At 51.6% G+C, this 21270-nt stretch overlaps 9 protein-coding genes across 9 annotated transcripts; 4 read left to right on the top strand and 5 right to left on the bottom strand.

The window, feature by feature from the left end:
- Positions 1–89: 89 nt before the first annotated feature.
- On the top strand, positions 90–1673 carry N7515_004930 (phosphotransferase family protein; the record flags this gene model as incomplete). The annotated part of the gene is made up of 2 exons (XM_056665674.1): positions 90–403; positions 452–1673. 2 exons carry the CDS (start codon positions 90–92, stop codon positions 1671–1673), a joined length of 1536 nt encoding a protein of 511 aa, XP_056522624.1.
- A 3923-nt stretch (positions 1674–5596) lies between these two features.
- Positions 5597–7675, bottom strand: N7515_004929 (putative RNA binding protein Ligatin/Tma64; the record flags this gene model as incomplete). Its single annotated transcript, XM_056665673.1, has 3 exons — positions 5597–6684; positions 6757–7567; positions 7655–7675. The coding sequence occupies 3 exons, from the start codon at positions 7673–7675 to the stop codon at positions 5597–5599; spliced, it is 1920 nt and encodes a 639-aa protein (XP_056522623.1).
- A 674-nt stretch (positions 7676–8349) lies between these two features.
- N7515_004928 (GNAT family N-acetyltransferase) lies at positions 8350–9027 on the top strand (the record flags this gene model as incomplete). The annotated part of the gene is made up of 2 exons (XM_056665672.1): positions 8350–8498; positions 8580–9027. 2 exons carry the CDS (start codon positions 8350–8352, stop codon positions 9025–9027), a joined length of 597 nt encoding a protein of 198 aa, XP_056522622.1.
- A 316-nt stretch (positions 9028–9343) lies between these two features.
- Positions 9344–11278, bottom strand: N7515_004927 (GMC family oxidoreductase; the record flags this gene model as incomplete). Its single annotated transcript, XM_056665671.1, has 1 exon — positions 9344–11278. The coding sequence occupies one exon, from the start codon at positions 11276–11278 to the stop codon at positions 9344–9346; it is 1935 nt and encodes a 644-aa protein (XP_056522621.1).
- A 1912-nt stretch (positions 11279–13190) lies between these two features.
- N7515_004926 (GNAT family N-acetyltransferase) lies at positions 13191–13736 on the top strand (the record flags this gene model as incomplete). The annotated part of the gene is made up of 1 exon (XM_056665670.1): positions 13191–13736. One exon carries the CDS (start codon positions 13191–13193, stop codon positions 13734–13736), a length of 546 nt encoding a protein of 181 aa, XP_056522620.1.
- A 284-nt stretch (positions 13737–14020) lies between these two features.
- N7515_004925 (uncharacterized protein) lies at positions 14021–14961 on the bottom strand (the record flags this gene model as incomplete). Its single annotated transcript, XM_056665669.1, has 3 exons — positions 14021–14138; positions 14215–14795; positions 14860–14961. The coding sequence occupies 3 exons, from the start codon at positions 14959–14961 to the stop codon at positions 14021–14023; spliced, it is 801 nt and encodes a 266-aa protein (XP_056522619.1).
- Positions 14962–15238: 277 nt separating this feature from the next.
- N7515_004924 (uncharacterized protein) lies at positions 15239–16646 on the bottom strand (the record flags this gene model as incomplete). The annotated part of the gene is made up of 6 exons (XM_056665668.1): positions 15239–15279; positions 15340–15931; positions 15985–16020; positions 16087–16231; positions 16297–16379; positions 16443–16646. 6 exons carry the CDS (start codon positions 16644–16646, stop codon positions 15239–15241), a joined length of 1101 nt encoding a protein of 366 aa, XP_056522618.1.
- Positions 16647–17742: 1096 nt separating this feature from the next.
- N7515_004923 (uncharacterized protein) lies at positions 17743–19685 on the bottom strand (the record flags this gene model as incomplete). Its single annotated transcript, XM_056665667.1, has 4 exons — positions 17743–19035; positions 19279–19522; positions 19575–19610; positions 19663–19685. The coding sequence occupies 4 exons, from the start codon at positions 19683–19685 to the stop codon at positions 17743–17745; spliced, it is 1596 nt and encodes a 531-aa protein (XP_056522617.1).
- A 281-nt stretch (positions 19686–19966) lies between these two features.
- Positions 19967–21238, top strand: N7515_004922 (WD40 repeat domain-containing protein; the record flags this gene model as incomplete). The annotated part of the gene is made up of 4 exons (XM_056665666.1): positions 19967–20007; positions 20064–20229; positions 20280–20927; positions 20981–21238. The coding sequence occupies 4 exons, from the start codon at positions 19967–19969 to the stop codon at positions 21236–21238; spliced, it is 1113 nt and encodes a 370-aa protein (XP_056522616.1).
- Positions 21239–21270: the final 32 nt, after the last annotated feature.

Genomic DNA, 21270 nt, shown 5'->3' with positions numbered 1-21270 from the left:
GAAACACTTGACTTTTCGGCCTGAAAGCGAAATGGGCCCGTATCCTTCTTGACTGCATTTTTCTCCCACCCCGGATCTCTGCAATCAAAATGTCCCGAGAACTGAGAACCGGCATATTCACTTACGCCGATTTTGACCTTCAAGCTCTATGCCGTCAAGCGAGCACGCTGCGGCAGGGTGTTTCGTGTGCTTGTGACCCGGATGAACGTCCTGCCTCGGGAAGTTTCAACTGGGCTGTCTTTATTTCGTTTGAAGATGGGGTACGATGGGTTTTCAGATCCCCACATCCTCGATCGTTTATGCCACTCGAAATTGGGATAAAGCTACTGGCCAGTGAAGCTGCCACGCTCCGATATCTCAGGACTCATAGCGATATCCCAGTCCCAGAAGTATACGACTATTGGTAACAGACCCTTCCAGGCGACACTTTTATGGTCCTAACCCACCGCAGTGCCTCGTCCGATAATGACATCGGGATTCCCTTCATTTTTATGAGTGAAGCGCCTGGCTGGCCATTGTCAAGGATTTGGGGATCAACCAGTTCTTCTCAACCTGATCTAGATGCTGTTAACAAGGCCAAAATTCTCTCCCAGTTGGGCGGTATTACTTGGAAGCTTTCACAATTACGGTTCGATAAAATCGGCTCACTCTTCGAAGAGAATGAGTCCTTCGAGATCCAGGAATGTCTCTCGCGCGGTCACATGTTACATTCACGATACTCTTTGGAGATACCACGTGGGCCTTTCGATTCCCAGGCAGAGTTTTATGACAGCCTTATTTCTGCATTCTCTGAGCATGCAGAGATCCTGCCGTTATCTCATCATTGTTTTGTGGCACCTGTTCCCTCCCGGGACGACTATCAATCCCATATGCAATATAGGAGCGCTGTGGACCTGTGGGATCAGTTCGTTACTATTGGAAACAAGACCAACACATCGGACAACAGGCTGGATTACATGATCACAGGCGACGCTCTCCGCGACATTGTACGGAAACTTGAACTCCCAGCCGTCAATACGGAGACTTTTCCGTTGTGCCACGCTGATCTGAGCGTGAATAACATATATGTCGATGATGATTACAACATTACGTGTATCATCGACTGGGCATTCGCTTCATCCGTCCCTGAAACCATGATCCTAGAGCCACCAGGATTGCCACAATACCGCAACGAAATTAGTTCGGAATTACAAATGTCCTTCATAAATGGCTTTATTGCTGCTATACCCAAATCGGCGGACGAGAAGAAAATCTGCAAATATCGCGAAATGCTTGAGCGAGGCCAAGTCTCCTGGAGATTGAGTCGACTCCTCAGCTTTGACTCAATTGACGAATACAGCCTCTTTACTTCTCTTTGGCACTTTGCCTATGGCCTTGAAAAGGATCTGGGGCAATACTTCTTGCAAATGCGAGGTTCGCCTCACTATATCCGGCTTTACAAGGAAGTCCAACAAGAGGATCAGCCAGTTTCGAAAATCGAGAAAGATGAAAATAATTATTTCCGCAACAAGGATCTCAGGAAGACAATAGCTAAGAAGCTGACGCTCATTTCCGAATGGAAGGCACAGTATACCGTCACTCCATCAAGACTCCGGAAAGATATGTTTGTCACTTCTCCCAAGTTGTGGAAATGGATCCAACAATTTGTGCAGGAATGGGAAGATACGCCTTGATGAATCCATCCAGACGTCAATATCTCAAGCGGATGCGCTCAGCTGGGACTGACCACAGATCGCCGGTTTCATCATCTTTCACCTTCTCAAAATTAGACAGCACTTCAAACATTGGTTGAGGGGAAATGCCGCTTGAAGTATGGTGCTTGATGTACTTGGAGGAATTGTTCCTTCGCGCCATTTAGTCTCTGCGATAGGTTAGGACGGGACGATGCCTTGTAGAACCAGGATATGGATGTGACTTTGGTTTTCTGTTTCCTCGTGTTGTCCGGGTTTAACCTCGGGAGTGATGAACCAGAGAAACACGTCTAATTGCCCTGCCGGGCCAGCCAACACTGCCAGACTTCCTCCGCGGGGGCAGTTGTGTGGGACAGGACTACAGGGCGAATATCCAGCCTTGATAGACGAGGAGTCGGGCTAGCAGATCGGTAATATGCTCACAATCTTGCAGAACGAAGAATGAGCCGCGGAATCAGACGACATGGTAGCCCACTGTAGTTACGGGTTTTCCTGTTGATAGCGAAGAGGCGGCCAAAGTGTCCGGAAAGACATTCAAGTATGCTGAATGCGAATGCTTTGTTAAAACAGCGATTGACCGCAAATTACGGCAGATGGATGGGAAACTTGGTGTGACAGGTTTTGGTTTCGTTCGTCATTTGCATTTCGCTTGCATTTGGCTTGAATTACTGTCGTAATTCGAGTACTTCGTTTTGACAACACCTATAGCCAGTACGCCGGAAAACACAATATGACTTACTTCAAAGCGTCCACCCACCAGGCGACTAATATGGCCAAACTGTGTATATATATCAGTTGTCGAGGAACCAAGCAGTAATTATACGAGCCATTGGCCCCTGCAGCGTGTACAATCTCGTTTGATGCATTCACCATCGATCAAACGGCTCATCTTCCTCTCCGGTCTGCGGCTGCTTTCAGTGCTCTGCCGAGCCAACTTTCAGCTTCTACTTTGGTTTTGAGATGAATGTCAGTACGAAAAGTGCACCCCACGACCTATCAGAACACATTTCCCTTTGCCGTAACTGATGGTTGAATAAAACGACTCTGTGGCTCTTATAGTTGGTGCAATCGATTGGCAATGGAATCCACCAGTCAACCCAGGACACTCTATAATCCCATGTGTCGTGTAGGTAGATATGCCGGAGTAAAAATGAGAGAAGATCAACCGATTGAGGAAAGGAAGCGGGTGAGTTATCCACCTACCTAGCTCGGTAGGCCCTTGTTCAAGATCTGAAGACCAAAGGGCATGATGTCGTCGTGAAGTGTGAGCCGCAACGCAGCGAGCCGCAACGCAGCGAGCCGCAACGCAGCGAGCCGCAACGCAGCCTCACGATAGCAGAATGTGACACAACCCTCCAATGCGCTCGCCTAAACGACCCGTTCGTATCCCCGGTATAGCAAGCGCTTAGTCGTTCCAAGGCTGGTATATTAAGGGGCCCCTCTCACTTCATCTTCCCCTTTCTCAATCGATCCTCCATCAACCTTCATCCTCGGACCAATCAATATACCCGCGACAACGAGGTTTCCGATTGATCTGATGCGCGGAATCGATTGATGAGCCGCCTCATGACGTCCGAGTTGAAAATCAAGGGCTCCAAGCGCGTCCTTCCCTCGGCTGCCTCGCGGCCTCGAGGGGGACTGTACCCCTCGTCTCTGTAGGTATGCCGCCATCTCTTCCACCTCTTATGCATCACCAACCATCTCCATGACGATTGATACTGACGACTGCAGACAACACGGAGACCGAGCAGGCATATCTTGCTGCCCAACGATCCACGATGGACGGAGCTGCAGTTGTTCGCAGTCTCGAAGATAGGCATCCCAAACAGTCCCCAATGGAGGCCCAGTGCCTTTGAGGTTGCCTTGAATTTGGCAGAAGGCTCTATGGTAAGTACTAGGCGCTCGTCCGACAAGGCTGTCAATCCAGTTATGTGATCTCATTGCTTACTTCTTTTGCTCCTAGCTCCCTAGGGCGTCCGATGACCACCGCTGATCCGCCGTCAAGAGTATATCGCGAAGCAGACGTGTTTTCACGACCTGGGGATCCTCAGTTTCAAAAGACGACGTGTGAGCATGCCCTGGAGGTGGTAGATAGAGCACGACAGTGGGAGATCCTTGGGCTTGGGGACAAGGCTTGCCAAGACGACTGGCCTTCTGCTTCTCGGCAGCCAGCCATGCACTGAGAGGTTCTGCAATCGTCGGGTGTCTTGCCATCCGAAGCTTTTCCCTTTCAGAATGAGTCTCCATTTGGGCAGAGCAGGATCAAGAACATCGTCTGCCAAAAAGCGATTTCCATGGGAATCCGTGGCTAGAGCGACAGGCCAATATGGTGCTTTGAGCGTCCAAGCAATGGCGCTGGTGATGTAAAACACCTCTCGCTTCTCTTTCATGCGCTCTTGGTTACCGGATCTTATGATCTCACGTATCTCGCGCCCGAATTGTTCTGATCCGGTTGGGATGCTCTCTACCGCTAAGTTGACTGTTTCGTTGCGGGTCCCAAAGACGAGTCGATTCGGCCTTCTCAGCCATCATGTAGTGCTTACGGGTAGGAAAACACTGCGAGGAACGTCATAACTAGAGAGTGTTGCTATGACACAGCAAGGGGGTGACGAATGGATGGATGATTCAACCTACCAAGTGGTTGGCGAGGTTGGTGAGAGATGACAGTCGGGGAGAGTACGAGTCAGAACAGTCGTTGTGATTGAGATACAAGACCCGATAGGAGACTGAGAACCGAGAAACCGCTGGCTGGACAGAGATTGCTTCCCATTTTGGCGTGTTGTTTCAGCAACATCTGTCCAGCCAGCGGTTTCTCGGTTCTCAGTCTCCTATCGGGTCTTGGGTCTCAACCACAACGACTGTTCTGACTCGCACTCTCCCCGACTGTCATCTCTCATCAACCTCGTCAACCACTTGGTAAGTTGAATCATCCACACATTTATCACCCCCCTAGTCTGTCATAGCACCACTCTCTACTTATGACGTTCCTCGCAGTGCTTTCCTACCCCTAAGCACTACATGATGGCTGAGAAGGCCGAATCGACTCGTCTTTGGGACCCGCAGCGAAACAGTCAACTTAGCGGTAGAGAGCATCTCGACCGCATCTGAGCAATTCGGGCGCGAGATACGTGGTATCATAAGATCCGGTAAGCAGGAGTGCATGAAACAGAAGCGAGAGTGTTCTACATCACTAGCGCCATGCTTGGACGGTGAACGCACCTTATTGACCTGTTGCTTTGGCCACCGATTCTCATGGAAATCGCCTCTTGGTGGACGATGTTCTTGATCCTGCTCTCCCCAAATGGAGGCTCATCCTGCAAGGTGAAGAGCTTCGGGTGGCAAGCCACCCGACGATTGCAGAACCTCTCAATGCGTGGCTGGCTGGCGAGAAGCAGAAGGCCAGTCGTCTTGGCAAGCCTTGTCCCCAAGTCCAAGGATATCCCACTGTCGTGCTCTATCCGCCACCTCCAAGGCGTGCCCACACGCCGTCTTTTGAGATAGAGGATCCCCAGGTCGGGAAAGCACGTCTGCTTCGAGACATACTTGCAGAAGTCAAAGAGGCAAGGCAGCTGGTTGAAAATGCTCTCCAACAAGTATTCCGATCACACCGGTGTTTTTTCATCTGGTTTGTTTCCTCCAAAAGCCTCAATACCTATTATCAACAGGTTAGATCTTACATACAAGCACATCATGTCGGTTACAGATATATGTAGTTCCATGTCCAGCCCTGTGTAGGAACTCAAGCCAATTTAACGGTCATACCTAGATTCTTAAATGTCTTGACGATGACAACCTACCTAAAGGTAACCTAACTCTCATCCACAGAGCAGCTGTGGACAGTATATATTCTAATACATCGTACGCATGGGAGGATGTTCGTATGAGAATCTTCATTTGCGTAACAATCAATTCTTCTTCTTCTTGGTCTTATCCACGAACTCAATCATCTGTGATTTCACCCCACGACGAAGAAGAGCTGTCTCAACGGCTTTGCGCTGATCGCCCTGCACCAAAACCTCCATAACCCCCTTGGGGGCAGCAGTCGCCTGGGTGACACTAGTGCTGCCGGCACACTTCTTCTGCAGTTCCTGTGCCAGCAGACTAGGAATGATGCCGAAGACTTCCAGAGTCATGATCTTTGTAACGTTCTTGTTACCTGTCCGCTTCTCGAGAGTGACAGTGACCTTCGGCGCGGTGCCTGCTTTCGGCTTGACATCTGCGATGGTTTGTCCTGTCTTCAAGATGGCATAGTGTGGTTGCAGGAGAGATTTGTCTTCCACTATCCGTTTCAGGAGACCATCGCGGGTGACCTTACCACGGGCAAGGGTCCCCTTGTCTTCGGTGGATGATGAAGTGAAGATTGTGTTTGCAAGGAAGGGGTTCAGGGTGATGATGCGTCTGTTTTCTTTCGAGACGATGGGCGGGGATTGAGACTCGAGATATTCGTCCAAGTGACGGGACACATCCGAGTATTTGTAAAAGTTGGTTGCGTTGCCGGCAGCAAGGGCTGGGAATATAGTTGGCATCAGCTTTCCTGCTGGCCGGTAGAGACTTTGGACAGTGATTGTCTGGCCAACTGAAGGGTCAGAGTCATCTGTCGCCGCAGGTTTTTTGCCCTCGGATGTGGTCGGCTTGTTATTCTCTAGGGCACGCGGTGAAGGCAGCCTGTATGGCACAAAGCGCTGGACACGCTGATCCTCAAAGTCCACATCCATGATGACAGTTTCTTGGCCATTGCGATCCTTGGATTTCACAATCTTCGATTTGTCTAGATGTTTCATGAATTTTTTGACATTTTTCCAGCTGGTCTTCTTGATGTTGTAATGCTGAGCCTGTTGGGCAGTGTAAATTGGAAGATACGGGGCAATAAAGTTGGCTATCAACGCCGAAGGTGTAATTGGCAGTGAAAGGCCATGGTCAGGTGCTGAAGGGTTATCTTGTTTGAGCTTGTAAAGGGCGTAGACAAAGGCATTCACAAGAGCCTCATCAATCTCTATTGCTAGTCAGCGAATTTTTCACTCCAAGTCGGCTGTGCGACAATCAGAAGCTAGGGGGGATGGCTTACGTTGTGTGGTGGGTGGCTCCTCTTCGGCCACAGCTTCTTCCCCTGCGGTAGGCTCATCGCCCAACGCATCTCCCGAGGCGGGGATGGCCTCATCTTCTTCGATATGCAGCTCTTCCATTCGTTGCTCGACTTCGTCACTTTCATCCTCGTCCCAGCCCTCCAGATATTCCGGCGCTGGACGGCCTGGCCGTGATGCAGAGCTCCATGCCCAAAGCTCATCGCCCTCCCAATGCAATCCGCGGACGGCATGTCCTTTCGTACCTTGCACTTCTTCCAAAGCCGAGACATCGATCTCGCAGACGCCTACAAAAAGGGGCACAGTATGCCTGTCCACACTCGCGACCGCGACAACCGCACTCTTGACCGCCCTTTCGGGAAACGGTGGTTCGTTCGCGAGGCCGGGCGTCATGAGGTCAGCTCCCCCATGAAGCTTCCCCATCACAAATTCCGGAGTGTAAAGCAAAGGAACTAGGTTCGGGTTGTGCCATAGTGTGTAGACAGTTGGGTAAAGGCGTTTGTCCGCTCCGGGGCCGTGTTCCAGCTTGAACCAGAGCACTCGCTCATCCTCGTCGGGATGTGTGCCAACATATACGATTCCTTGAAGCTCGCGCAGGTCTGGACCGGCGGTGGTTGTGAAACGAGCCGTTTGGGTGTTCTCCGGTAGGAGCGAATTTCGAATTGATGTGAGGCTTGAAGCGGGGGCGGATGTGTCTTCGGAGGAATTTAAGGGAACAGAGATCTGGTAGTCTTTGATAATCTGATCTGCGATCTTCCTACGATCGGATGACCGTAAAGGAGAAAGGTTTTTTATCTATCTCATGTTAGCGTATGAGGGTTGCGAGGAAGCGTCCAAATTCCAGCAAGCTTGGAGGGGTAGTGCGGGGGAGGGGTCACTTACAGTAGGCTTCTTTTTGAACATGATTAAAAGCTAAAGAGCTAAAGATGCGAGCTGGAGGTCAATTGAGTATGCCGCGGGAGAAGTAAGAGGCCCGGGTGAGTCGAAGAGAATCAACAGTCAGGTCAAGAGATGACGCGTGATTCCGTGAACAAGGTTCTCGGTCTCGGGTCTCCACCCGGCCCGAGAGAAAAAGATTCGATTTCCATCGGACTTTCCACGATCTAGATTCTACGACGATTTATGAGAGCCCTTACGGTGGTAAAGCTTTGAATAGCTCCTCATTTCTGCGGGAACTGGCTTGGTTCAAGCACTTCAGGTCTGCTATCGTCACCCTTTTGGCTAGGTAATGGAGAAACATCGGAAGGGCTACATTACTCCGCCCAAGCATACAAGAATGTGACTGAGGAGCGAGAAAATTGTCCATGTATTGGACGTTATACATCTGACTCCATGACGAGCTTCGGATTACGAGCCGAATAAGCCGATCTCGAGACTCGCCGCAAGAGACAAGTACCACGACCTGCGAACTCATAGATACTGGAATGGAAAGACCAAAACCAGCAGACTCACGATATCATCGGGCACCGAGACCGGTTTAGCGCATCCGGTCTCTCTTCATCTTCTCACAGAAAGTATTTTAATCCTTCGAAGATTCAATTTTCTATCAAAAAGAATAAAAACCAAAAGCCCAAAAAATGGACCTACCCAAACAAACAGTCTACGTGATTGTCCCTTCACCAGGACCCTCAATTGAAAGCGACCGACTTCACCTCCGGCCCGTCGTCGACGACGATGCCTCCGCCCTCTTCGCCATTCGCGCGCGGCCAGAAGTTGCAGAAATGAAGTTAGTAGAACATCCCTACCTTGATAGGCCATAGGAGCATACATATACCAAACACCAAAACTCAAGCTAACCGGCCCCCAGCGACCCCAAAACACCCTTCCAGTCCATTGAAGAAACCCGTGAATGGATGGCGACGAAGGTGTTTACGAGTGGTCCGGCCGATGTAATCGGACGTTCGTTCTATTATGCCATTCTGGATAAGTCGATTCCTAGAGCAGAACAGCTCGTTGGATACATCAGTATTAACCAGGTAGACCCGTTTCCTGAGATTGGGTTTGCGTTACATCCTGATTCTTGGGGGAAGGGGTATGCAACTGAGGCTATGAGGCTGATGTTGAAGATGTGGTGGGGTCTGGAACGGCGCCATTTGGACGAGAGTGATTGTTCGGAGGTGGAGAAAGCGTTTGCGCTGTGTCATCAGAGGAATGCTGGGAGTTGTCGCGTGTTGGAGAAGTGTGGGTTCAAGAATGTTGGGGAGTTTGTATATAAGGATGATGAGCTTTTTGTGTATGCGTTGGAGCGGCCTTAGCCCTTAGTGGTTGAGATTGACGTTTGATACACTGTCAAAGCGAATTATAGAGCGCATATGTATTCAAGTGCTGTTTAAAGCATTTTTCTAGATCACAATTAAATCCATTTGTCCTTGGAATCTTACGACAAGGCATGAATAGAGAATAGCAGAAATATGAGAAAAATGAGTGAGGCGAAGATTAACTGCCGCTTTCCCAAGGAGAGAAGCAGGCAACAGTCAAGTTTGTACACACGATGTATGAATTACCGTTCATCATGGTCTATATCATATAGCACACGAGTAGTATAGCAAGTACTATAGCAAGCCGACAAGCTTACTCTTTAGCCTTGGCAGCCTCGATAATCACATCGGCAGCCTTCTCAGCCACCAAGTAAGTGGAGAGGGCAGTGAAGGTGCCAGGAATGCGGGGGTAGACGGAGGCATCGACCACACGAAGGCCGGAGACGCCACGGACTTCGAAGTCAGTGTTCAGGACAGCCATCTTGTCACCGTCAGCTCCAATAGGGCAGGTAGAAGAAGCGTGGTGACCCCAAGAGTAGTTCTTGATGTAATCGTGGATCTCCTCGTCAGTCTGGACCTCCTTGCCGGGAAGGACTTCGTCCATGGGGACGAGCTGGCGGTCGAAAGCACCACGGGCAACGCCAATTGCCTCGGTCATAGCCTGCAGGTCCTTACCGTAGTCTCCGGAGCCGGTGTCGAAGTAGTTGAAGACAATCTCTGGCATGTCGAGAGGATCGGCAGAGCGGAGCGTGACGGTACCAGCGGTGTTGCGCGGGTGAGCCTTCAGGATAGCCCAGGAGAACCAGTCGTGGCGCGCGCTGATGTTGACTCCGTACCCGGGGAAGTATCCACGGAAGTTGATAGGTCCGCCGAAGATGAAGGCGTCGAATTCGTCGTTCGCTGTCACGGAGCTCTTGTAGTACATGGCAGCTCCGAATCCGTTCGAAGAGTAGATACCGCGGTTGCCGAGGACGGGGTTCTCCCACTTCTCGAGGCAAGGGTCATCGCCCTCGTTGAAAGTGCATCCCTTGAGAGCAAGAGTGTCCTCGGGGGTGTGGCCCTGCACGACAGTCTCGTAGTGATCCTGCAGGTTAGTGCCGACACCGGGAAGGTCGGAAACCACCTTGATTCCGAAGTGGTTCAGCTCCTCGGCGGGTCCAATACCACTGAGCTTGAGGATCTGGGGCGAGTTGTAGACACCACCGGCGACGATGACTTCGCGCGAAGCGGAGGCAGAGCCAGGGGTGCCCTTGCCAGCGGTCTTGGACCGGGGGCTGGCGCTGTACAGGTACTTGCCGTCCAGGAACTCAACGCCGGTGGCGCGGGGAGGGGTGACGGTCTCGTCGAAAGTGACCTTGGTGACGTGGCAGTTCATGCGAACATCGAGAGGGAAGCGCTTGGTACCGTCGGCGTTCTTGGCATCACGGACCGTGGTCACAAACTCACGAGGACCGTTGCGGACACCTCCGTCGGAGGCAAGAGGAACTTGGTAGTAGCCTGGCTCGGTGTCGCGGTGCTTGCTGGCCGAGTTGCCGTCTCCAGCCAGCAGAGTGCCGATGTTGAAGACAGAATGCGTCACATTTCCCAGGGAGAAGGCTCCGCCGAGCAACAAGCTGAGCAGCTGGGGGTCCTTCAGGACAATATCCAGAGGCGCGGTGGAGGTGCTGAGCCAGCCGTCGTAGCCGTGACCGGCGATCAAGGGAAGGAGGTACTTGTTGTTCTCCATGCGCTCGAAGTACTTGCGCATGTTGTCGGGAGACCAAGAACCGTCTCCAGTGAGAGTGGCGAGATATTCGAAATCAGATTCGTGAGGGTAGACGGTAACGAGAGCGTTGTGGGCGGTGCAACCACCAAGCGTGCCAGTCCGAGGGTAAAGAGTACCCTTCATCTTGGAACCCGCAGGCGGGTTCAGACCAGTATATTCTCCACCATCGGGCGTTTCGTATGTAGTCTTGAAGTCGAGCTTTTGACGATCCTCGTCGGCGTAGTGCTTGACGAAGAAGTTCCATGCCATTGTCTCGTCCTCGGAAGCCCTGGCGGAGAAGGCAGGGACAGTGTAGTTCAGATTGGCACCCTGGTCATCTCCGGCTTCGATGAGAAGTGTGCTGTGGCCTGCCAAAGCGAGCCGCGCCGCGAGGGGACCGCCTCCAGCACCAGAGCCAACCACAACGTATTCATATCCAGATAACTCAACCGCCTTGGCGACGGCAGAGAGCGCGGCCACGCCGAGGAGGCGACCGAAAAGCATGACGTATATAACGCGAGAAATGCGTCGAAATGAGCGAAAATGGGTCAGTTACGACGTTGGTTATGCTTTCTTGGGGCGTTCTTCGTCTTTATACTCCAGACCCCTGTTCCGGGATCGGGGAGATTATTAGCCCCATTTCCATATTTTTTTTGTGTTGCTAAAACTGGAGTCAATAATCAAGCGAAATGGGGCTGTTGACGATCCGATATCGAGTTTCGCATGTCTCATTGGCAGGGGCTGAAAGGACCCCCCACTGGGCAAGCTACAACATACACATGGTGGTCTGTGGGCACCCTGCCAACATCCCCGCCATGGCGATCGCATCCCGATGAGGGATCGTGCAGTAGAACAATAGTTCAAGCCAGTGGACGTCATCAAACGGCGTTGGTGGGATAGTACTGCGGACATTTCGGATCAACATGATCACCCTGAAGAACCACAGCAGCGAAGCGAGATGAAGTAGAGTCTCACGATGAAAAGGTTCCTTAACTTGAAGAAAAGTGGCCTCCGTCCGACTAGTTGGGTGGGAACATGCATAAGGCTGTGATTCCTCTTATTGTCGTCTGCGATGCGGAAGACCATTGTTGTCAAAGGGTATGACATCGACTGCCAAATCCACTCGAGATATCCTAATCGGGTCACATTAAGCGCGTTTAGATGAGGTCCCACTAAAGGGGCCTGTTTTCCAGGACCAAAGGATGTCGAGTATGCCTCGGCATCATTGTACTTCTTCGCTATGTTAGACGGCTTTCAACCGCATCATGTTGAACTCTCGGCTATATCAAGCTTGGCTGCAAAGCTACGCATGTACGTGGCTTCAGTCCAATTAGGCATATATGATCAACTCCTTACTCCATGTACTGCCTCATAAGTACGCAGCTCAACTGTGATGTGAATGTGCTGAGAAGTCAAGGATGCATAAGATGCATGTGCTTGACACTAGGGCGGAAATTAGGATCGACATGGCATAAAGCCCGAAGACCCCGAAGGCCCCCATTTTCACACTGCAAAAGAACCAAATTTAGTTCGTCTCTTTCTCATCTAGGGTTGTCGACTTGTCGCGGACTTGCGGAGGAATCGAGGGGAAGCAAAGTCCAGAGTGCGGGGAAAGGGAGGTCGGGAGGAGAATTTCTCCTAACGATACGGAGTAGAGGATCTCGTGAGTAGAATCGTTGGCCCACTTCCTTGACTTTTGATCTGCCGTTTCTTTTGAACCAAACTATGTTCCGTGAGTGATCCGTTGCAGCTACTGTGATTGGATGGATATAACAAGTGCCGAACAGGGCCACTTTTTTCTTGAAGAAAAAGAAAGCTTTCCAGGAGAACCCCTGTAGTATGCCGGCAGTTAACACCCATCCAGGCTCCACAGAGCATCAAAAGGCTTAGCCTACCCCTTCGTCGGGAAAAGACAAGCGTTTTAGACAACGTTCGGCCCGTTTCTCAGTGACATCGGGAGCCGAAAACCCCTGTTGATCTTCATACGAAATTACTTAACTACTGCGGCAGTGAGTGAGTACCGCCTCATTGGAAGTGGCCTATATTCAGGCATCAATCAGGCATTCAGGCATTCAGGCATTCAGGCACGTCTTCCTAGCGACTAACACCACTGGCGGTAGAAGACGACTACAAGGCATGCACTATGCATCCGCCATCAGAAATACGATAGACCCAACAGTATTACTGTATGGAGTTCTCAGTTCGCAGTTGCAGAAGGACCGAGAAGATCCTACAGAGTCTGCGCCCTTTGCGGGATTTTTGACAACCTTCGCGCCCTTCCCATTACATGGCTTATCCACCAACCTCAGAACTATTTATGAATCAACCTTAGTAACTACCCTTCACTAACGCAGTGTAAAGCCCTTCATCCCATCTCTATTCCAATTGGTCATTTAAAGGTCCCCTCCAAGCCAAAATGACCAGCAAGCTCACTTTCCGCATCGCGACTGAAGCCGACGCACCTCAACTTCAACGATTAATCGAATCTGCATTCCGCGCAGATGACAGCCGAGAAGGCTGGACCGACAACCTAGGTCTCTCGTCCAGTTTCCGAATCGATGTCCAGGAAGTCTTAGCCATGATCACTAAGGCGGACACAGTCATGCTGATGGCAATCAACGATGAGAAAACGCTTGTCGGCTCAATCGGGACAGCCAAGCGCGACGCCAACCATGCTCGTCTCTTTATGCTTGCTGTTGATTCGAGCCAGCAGCACAGCGGTATTGGACGTCAGGTTTTGGCGTACGCCGAAGACTATTGTCGACAGACTTGGGGCGTTTCCACGCTGTGTTTGAACGCTCTTTCGAATCGTCTGCAGCTTATCTCGTGGTATGAGCGTCGTGGATATGAAAAGACGGGCGAGGCGTCGCCTTTCCCGCGTGAGAAGTTCGAGGAGCTGGCGTTGCCTGAGGATCTTTGTTTTGTTGAGTTTGAGAAGGGGTTGCGGTCTTTGTTTTGTTGACAGGACTATTTGAGTTGGTCACATTCATGATAACGCTCATGCCCGCTCTTGTGTGGTCAACGGAAAGATCGTGACATTGCTAAACTCCACCTACAAAGTCCTCTGTGGTACTATACACAGTAACAGAGCACGCTAGACATGTAGCTAACATTATCATTCATTTCAAGCATTGCATCATAACTAAGACAACATTCGTGCATGATTTCTTTGGCGTCGTTGGATCAATAATGAAACTTTGACCTAGATTCCCGCCACATGGAGTTGTTTCAGCTCCATTCTTCCAATTACTTGGTCGCTTTCTCCAGATCAGCAGCCCAAAGAGCTGCGCCGACAGCGTTCGTGAATGATAACGGAATCGAGGCAAACGGGACCATCTCCAAGACAAAAGCGGCGATTCCGAGTCTGAGAGGTTAAAGTCAGTATTCAACTGCAGAGCATCCATAAAAACAATGGTAACTAGTAGATGGCTACTACTCACCCAGTGTACGCTCCCCTGTTGTTTGCGATCCACTCCTCACGCTTCGAAGCATTCCAGCCTTTAAGCTGGAAGTACCTGGTATGAAGCGCTGGACCGGCCCTCTTACCCTGCATGAAAATATACAGCATAGTGCCGACCACAGGAATGAGGTTGAGGGGTAGGTAGAGCAACGATCGCAGCAAGGACCGTGGACTGAATCGCGCGAGAGGTTGCTTGACTGCTCGACCCATCCTCGCCATTATATCTCCCCCTCCAGATCGGGGTTTGATCTGGCGGCCTTGTGCAACCAGGGGCTCCTGATCGCGTGCGATAAGTGTCCCATCGAAGGTGTCGACCAGGGCATCTTCAACGAGGAATGCTCGGGAAAGAAGATTTGTGATGGCGGAGCTTTCACTGAGCACCAAGATTGCCGCGGAGATTGCAGCAAATGGGCCGCTGGTGAAGGCCATGAGGGCCATCTGCGGCACGTAGGTGAAGAAAAACATGGCGCTTGTGACGCCGAGTCCGAGGGTAATTGTTCGGCCAGCGCGAGAGACAAACGGACGCCACAAATCTTTGTGTGTTGCAAAGAATATTATGCCCTGTTAGATTGTCCTTTAGTTAGAACGGGTAGAAAGCACGCTTCATGGTGTTGTAGCTACGGACCTTGAACGGATACAGGTATGCGCCCGACGTAACGACATCATGCGCAGTTGCGCGGGCCTCTTTGGCCTCTGCGAGGACTGCGTCTTTGAGCTTCTCCGACATTGTGTGAATTGGATTCGAAAAGTATGGGGTGGGAAAGAGTCAGGAATGTGCCCGGAATTGGGTCTATTTATCGATAAGAGCTACGCTATGTATATGTGACGTCATTCAGAGTCAGACCTGTTCCGGCAAAAGAAACACACGAACTTGATGGAACGACTTTGATTTACAACCTAACACCGGACTGCGATGGTCAGAGCACAGCCTTTGAGCGTTCGTCTCTTCAATATGTACTTCTGCAAACTACTCGAACCTGACTTCGGAGCGCCCTAAGTCTAATTCAAAGAATGGCAGTAGCATTCGCATGCGAGCCAACTCCACCTATTGACCAGTTAGCACAGCCCATTCCCGCCAACCACCCCAAGACAAGAGGATACATACCAGGCATATTCGCCGGAGAACTAGTCATGAAGAAAGTCCACTTCCCCCTAGCGCGACACTTCTCCGCAAGCGTATCCAAATCCCACATCTCACCAAGCGGGCAGCCCCACAACGCCAGCAAGCTCTGATGCAGATAATCATTCTGAGTAACCGGCCAAGCCTCAAACGTCGGCGAGTCACCAGCAACAGCGGCAAAATAGCAATCATGCAACCAGTCCTTGAGAGCCTCCTCACGCGCCACGCCAGCAAAGCATATGTCCCCGTGGGAGCGTGTTGCGGCTGCATACCGCTGCTCGGGGCTCAGCTCGTGATAGCGCTCGACGAAGCCAGAGCGGATGAGGAGCATGTCGCCAACGCGAATGTCACCACCTTCGGACTCTGGGCGCAGGTCGAGACCCTGGGAGGCTCCGCAGGCTTGGAGCTCGGATAGGGTTATGCTGTGTGTTGTGTAGGGGTCGTAGGATTTCTTGTTTGTTTTGGCGTAGTGGAAGTAGTCTAGCAGGATTCCTCGGCCCGCAATGCCGTGTGTTGCCCAGTGGTGGATGCTGCAGCGGTGGTTGGCGGTTTCGCCGACGAAGTCGGTGCCTTTGGCCTGAGGGATTGGATTAGTATTGGGAAAAGATGGAATTCGTAGTTGGGACATACGCCGTTGTAGAAGCATCCGCTCTCGATATGACCGAACTGTTGGGGGAGGTTAGACTGGATCATGGCTGATAGCTTTGTGTTGCACTTGGCATGATCACTTACATGTCTGAAACCATCCCATTGGGTTCCGCTCTGAGTGTTCAGGGTGTAAGTATCATCATAGGCGACGTTCTCAACAAGAGTTTTGATATTATGCTGAAACACCTCGCGGTTGAAAGCTGGCTTCGTAGGCACATTGAGAGGAAGACTATATATCGGTGGATGTAAGCAGGGAGCTCTAAATGGTCCAAGTTCATACTCCAGCCTACTCACTCCAATCGAATCATCTCGCCGGTCTCAATCTCGGCGGCAGATGCTTTGACGCGCTGTGGTGTCAAGAGGTTCAATCTGCCAATCTTTCATGTCGAACAAGTCAGCCTAGGAACACAGCATAGTGTCCGGTCAGTGTGTGGTCAAACCTGATCATCTTTCCCCCAAACCCAAGCAGCACCCTCTGGTGCACCGGGGATATGAGGGAGATCCTTCCGTGAAGGGAACTTGCTGTTGTTAGGATTCCAGGGCAATTGGTTGGCATCTTGAGTGGAGGACGACATAGCGGCGGGATTATGCTGAATATGTGACGATATTGCAGACAGTCTTGAGGAAGGATTCCGGGATGCCATGCTGGATATAAGAATGAGGGGATTGAACTCTAAACCCCAACTTCGAGCCAGCTTCGAGCACAGGGTGGAACAAATATTGTATTAGAGTTTCTCCTGGTGCACAAATGGCTGTACTCAGGGCAGTAATGGTTTATAAGATCAGTGGAGAGAGTGGGGTGAGGATGATGAATGATTCGCAGCCGAGGATATTCGGGGCTTTCCCGGTCCTTTTATGTATAGAAGTTGAGGATACATATCCGAGGTTGGACAGGTCTTCACTGAGCGGAGCGGGGGTGGATGGATCTAGGTTTACCTGTTGGAGTAGAGTCATATTGTCTTTCTATTTGCTCTCGACGACAAACTACCGTAGACAAGCCCTATCTATATCGGAGCCAAGGCTTGCAATACCCGGGGAGGAGTTTGGGGTAGTCCAGTGTGGGGAGAGCAACTTCTCCGCAGTTCGGGACCCACAGCAATCAGCATGACGTCTGAGACGGCTGATGACTCCGGGATCAAGTTGCTATTTGGGGAGTCTCAGTCACAATGTTGTACACAGGATAACTACACAGTAGCTACAGTAGAAAGCTTGGGTGCTGCCGGTTGCAACGTCCACGGGTACGGTGGTGGTAGGTGGAGTGTTCATAGATCTACAAGGGAAGAGCGAGCAATTCAGAGGTCATTCGGCCTCTTAATTTTTTTGGCATTTCCATTTAGGTCATTGGGGGAACATCTCCCAGCTGATATGCACGTACAATAATGATGCCTCCTCACCGGCTGCGGGCACAATTCACTCGATGCAAGTGAGCACAAAGGACTGCGGCGCATTTGGCGACTTTCTGCAAGGTCACGATGGAAGGGAAAGATCCGCCAGAACCAAGACGGTGCAGAAAGGGTATGCTGTGACGGAAAAAAAGTAACGATAAAGACAGAAACACCAATAATCGCAGGTTGCCTGAATCACCGTATGGCCCACCGACCCAATCTCCCATTGCGCCGAAGAGACAAGAAAAAAGATTTAACCGTGAATGTTCGTTTCGGTCATAGGACTTGCCACTCCAAATATGAGAACAAGATAGCAAGTATCGCTAGAAGGACAATTGATCAAAAGAAGACTCGGTTAACCCTGAGACGGGACACCGGTGGACTCGGAGGGGACGCGTCCGCCACGGCCGCGGCCGCCGTAACCACGACTGTAACCGCCTCGACCACGGCCATAGCCACGGCCACGGCCGCGGCCTCGGTAGTTGGGGCGGTAGCCGTCAACACTACCCTGTCCGAAGGTTTCCATATTGCGCTTTTCCTCCTCACCGCGCCATTCACGCCCACCAACACGGCCGGTGTTTTCCTCGCGATCGCGAGCTTCGCTCGAGATGTTATCAAAGAAGGAAGAACCGCGGTTGTAGCCGTGGCTAGAAGAGCCGCCAGCGTTTGAGACGGACTCTTCCGCTTCCTCGGCTGCATGGGCCTCAGCCTCAGCAGAAGGGACTCCAGTGGCGATGGCCTCCTTCACCAGATCCTGCTTATTGAACTTGGCATTCGCAGTTTGGAAGTCGTAATCAGACTGGGGGACTTCGATCTTCTTGGTTTGTTGCGGGGGACGAGTACCACCACGGCCGCCTCGAGGATGGTGACCGCCGCGGGGAGCACGGGTGTTGTCGTATGGGCGGATGTTGTTCATTTGGTGTGTCAGGGCATCCACCGCGTTTTCTGTCTGTCCAGATTGCTTTTGCGTACCAGGCTGCGGCAATTTGGCCATAGCAGCAGCGACCGCAGCAGTAGCCGCAGCAGTGGCGTCGGTGACAGACTGGTTGTTCCCGCGAGGGGCAGTTGGAACCTGTGTCGGCAGAGCAGGCTTTGGGCCAGTCATTGGGATCGCTGGCATGACTCGACCATTCTTCTGAGGAGTAGAACTGACTGGAGCTTGTAAAGCTTCGGCCACGGATGGCTTGGACTCGACCGGAGGAGCGGGGGCAGCGCGAGCGGCCGCAGTTGCGTTTTGGCTTGCCGATTTGTTAGGGACCTTATCACCGACCGGAAGCTCCGAGGTAGGCATAGGCGCGGGAGCGGCACCAGGAGGTCCCGGACGCTGGGATCCAGGCTGCTGAGCAGGGCCAATGGGCATTGGCGGTTGGAATTGGCCAGGACCAGGGGGGAATCCGTGGCCTGGAGGAGGGTACCATCCGGGAGGAGCACCGTATGGCGGGAAACCAGGACCAGGCGGGAAAGGAGGAGGGCCAAATCGCTGCTGCCCGTAAGGTGGGTAAAAGCCTTGTTGGAATTGAGGCTGCTGGGGATAGCCGGGGGGTGTTGGCCCAGCGCCTTGAGGAAGTTGTGGAGGGCCATGAGGAGGAAGATTCTGGGGAGCAGCTCCCGAGTCAGGTCCCTCGGTAGGAGCCGGTCGTTGCGCACTCTATTTGCAATTGTCAGTGAGTGTTGGAGACACACAATGCCACCAGCCGATTCAAGGCTCGAAAAATGATCATCAGAAGGAAGGCAACGGAAACCTCTACACGGTTTTGCGCATTCAGAACAGGTCTGTGAGTTTACATCCGGAATTCTTCATCATTTGATCAAGAGGCCAAGACAAAGGAGGTAATTGGAGCCCATGCATCGGATGATGTTGCAGGTAGAGGAAAAAGGATTGGTCACTTACCCCGAGAATGGCAGGGTCATCTGGTACCCGAGGGGGTTCTGGTGCGGGGTCCTTTTGATCCTCCCCAGCGATGCTGATGTCCTTCACATCACTTCCGCGAAACACGATGTACTCATAAACGCTGGTAGAGGGGGGCACTTCCTCGGCCGGGTTCCCACGGCGCCCTTCTGAGCCGAATGACATGACGTTTTCGAGAGCGATTGTTGAAGCTTCGGGATTGATCTCATGAAGTGTGCCGACATAGCTGGAGCGGGATTAGCTTTCAATAGCCCAATGTGGGATTCGAAGAAACTAACCGAATATCACTTTTGGAGATCAGGTTAAAACGCTGACTGTTGGATGTTAGCTCTAGACCACCTTGTCTCCAAGCAGGTTCAAGCTGACCCTATGAGATGATTCATATCCATGATGGCGATGGCGATGCGCGATATCGCGCGGCGGCAGACAGAGATAGGTAAAGGAGGTGGAGAAAGCGAAAACGAAGAGGTTCGAGGATAAGACAAGAGGTTGGGAAGGGAGGAGAAGGGCGGAGAAGCGCAAATTCTGTGGTTTTGTGGAGGATACGGACTACGGTGGGCGGTGTGAGCTCAGATAGCAGTTTGGTGTTGGCGGGGGAGAAGTTGATCGTGGGAGAAAAGAGACTTGGTTTTTCTGCGTGTGTCCCAATTAATAGACACTTCAATCTACAATGACGACATCTTCGAATCGAGACCATTTCTTTCAGACATCGTGAGGCTACCAATTGCTTGGTATTCACATCAGATCTGCTAATCGGTGCATTACAGCGCATCTTTAGATGACCAGGAGCGGAAAAATGCCAAGTCTCAGAATACAAATGGAAACCCAATTCGGCTGCCAGGCAAGATTTTGGCAGCTCATTCAGACCCCTGGAACAATGGCTCAGTATATGTTGCCCACAGCAATGGCACCGTGAGAAGAGTTATCCTTGCCGTATGTGAACTTGTGCTCTTGGGATCCTACAACTTCTGACATTATTACAGACAGGCGAAACAGCTAAATTATTCACTGGGCCCATGGCGCCCGTGACATGCCTTTCTCTGAGCCCCGATGGGAAGCTTTTGTTTGCTGGATGCTGGGACAGAACTGTTTGGAGCTGGGATACGGCGACGGGTCAGCCGCGCCGCAAGTACGAAGGCCATGCTGACTTTGTCCGATCAGTCACCAGTGCAAGACTGCGTGGTGAGGATCTTCTCATCTCCGGTGGAGCCGATGCCCAAGTTCTAGTGTTCAAAATCGCAAGTGGCGAGCGTTTGGAGACCTTCAAGGGTCACACTCGTGGCATCCAGGACCTAGTTCTGGACCCAGAATCAGAAGAAACCCAGCCAGTGGTATTCAGCGCCGGTAGTGACCGTGAAATTCGCCAATTCAGTATCTTCGGTGGGGGTAGTATTACGGACCCCCTCCTTCCGCATGAGACCAGCGTATACAAGCTCTTTTTCGACAATGATGGCGACCTATGGACCGCTTCAGCTGACAAGACTGCCAAATGCCTGGTTCGAGCGGATGGCTGGAAGGCCAATCTTACGCTAGAGCATCCCGACTTTGTACGTGATGTTGTAGTCCACGAAACGGGTGGATGGGTTGTGACCGCTTGTCGGGACGAGGAGGTTAGAGTGTGGAACCGGTCGGTAAGTTTTTCCTCTTGTCTTCGTCAATATGCGACATTTGCTGATTGTAATAGACTGGAGAACTTTATCATACCTTTTCTGGCCACTTTGAGGAGGTCACCGGGCTTGTCCTTGTGGGGTCGACCGTTGTCAGCGTAGGAATTGACGCGACCATTCGCCAATGGTCACTTCGACCTGACGAGCTCCAGAAAGCAGTGGAACTTGCAAAGAAGCCCACAGAAGATGAGAAGAAGGAGGAGGATAAACCAGCCGAATCAATGCTGACGGCAGAGGAAGAGGCAGAGTTGGCAGAGCTAATGGGGGATGATTAGATGAGATAATACCCATTTGTGTTTCGAACATG

The sequence above is a fragment of the Penicillium bovifimosum genome, assembly GCF_028826915.1.
Source record: "Penicillium bovifimosum strain IBT 22155 chromosome Unknown utg000004l_segment0_segment0, whole genome shotgun sequence".
NCBI classification, from domain to species: Eukaryota; Fungi; Ascomycota; class Eurotiomycetes; order Eurotiales; family Aspergillaceae; genus Penicillium; species Penicillium bovifimosum.
This window is presented reverse-complemented; position numbering and strand designations above follow the sequence as displayed.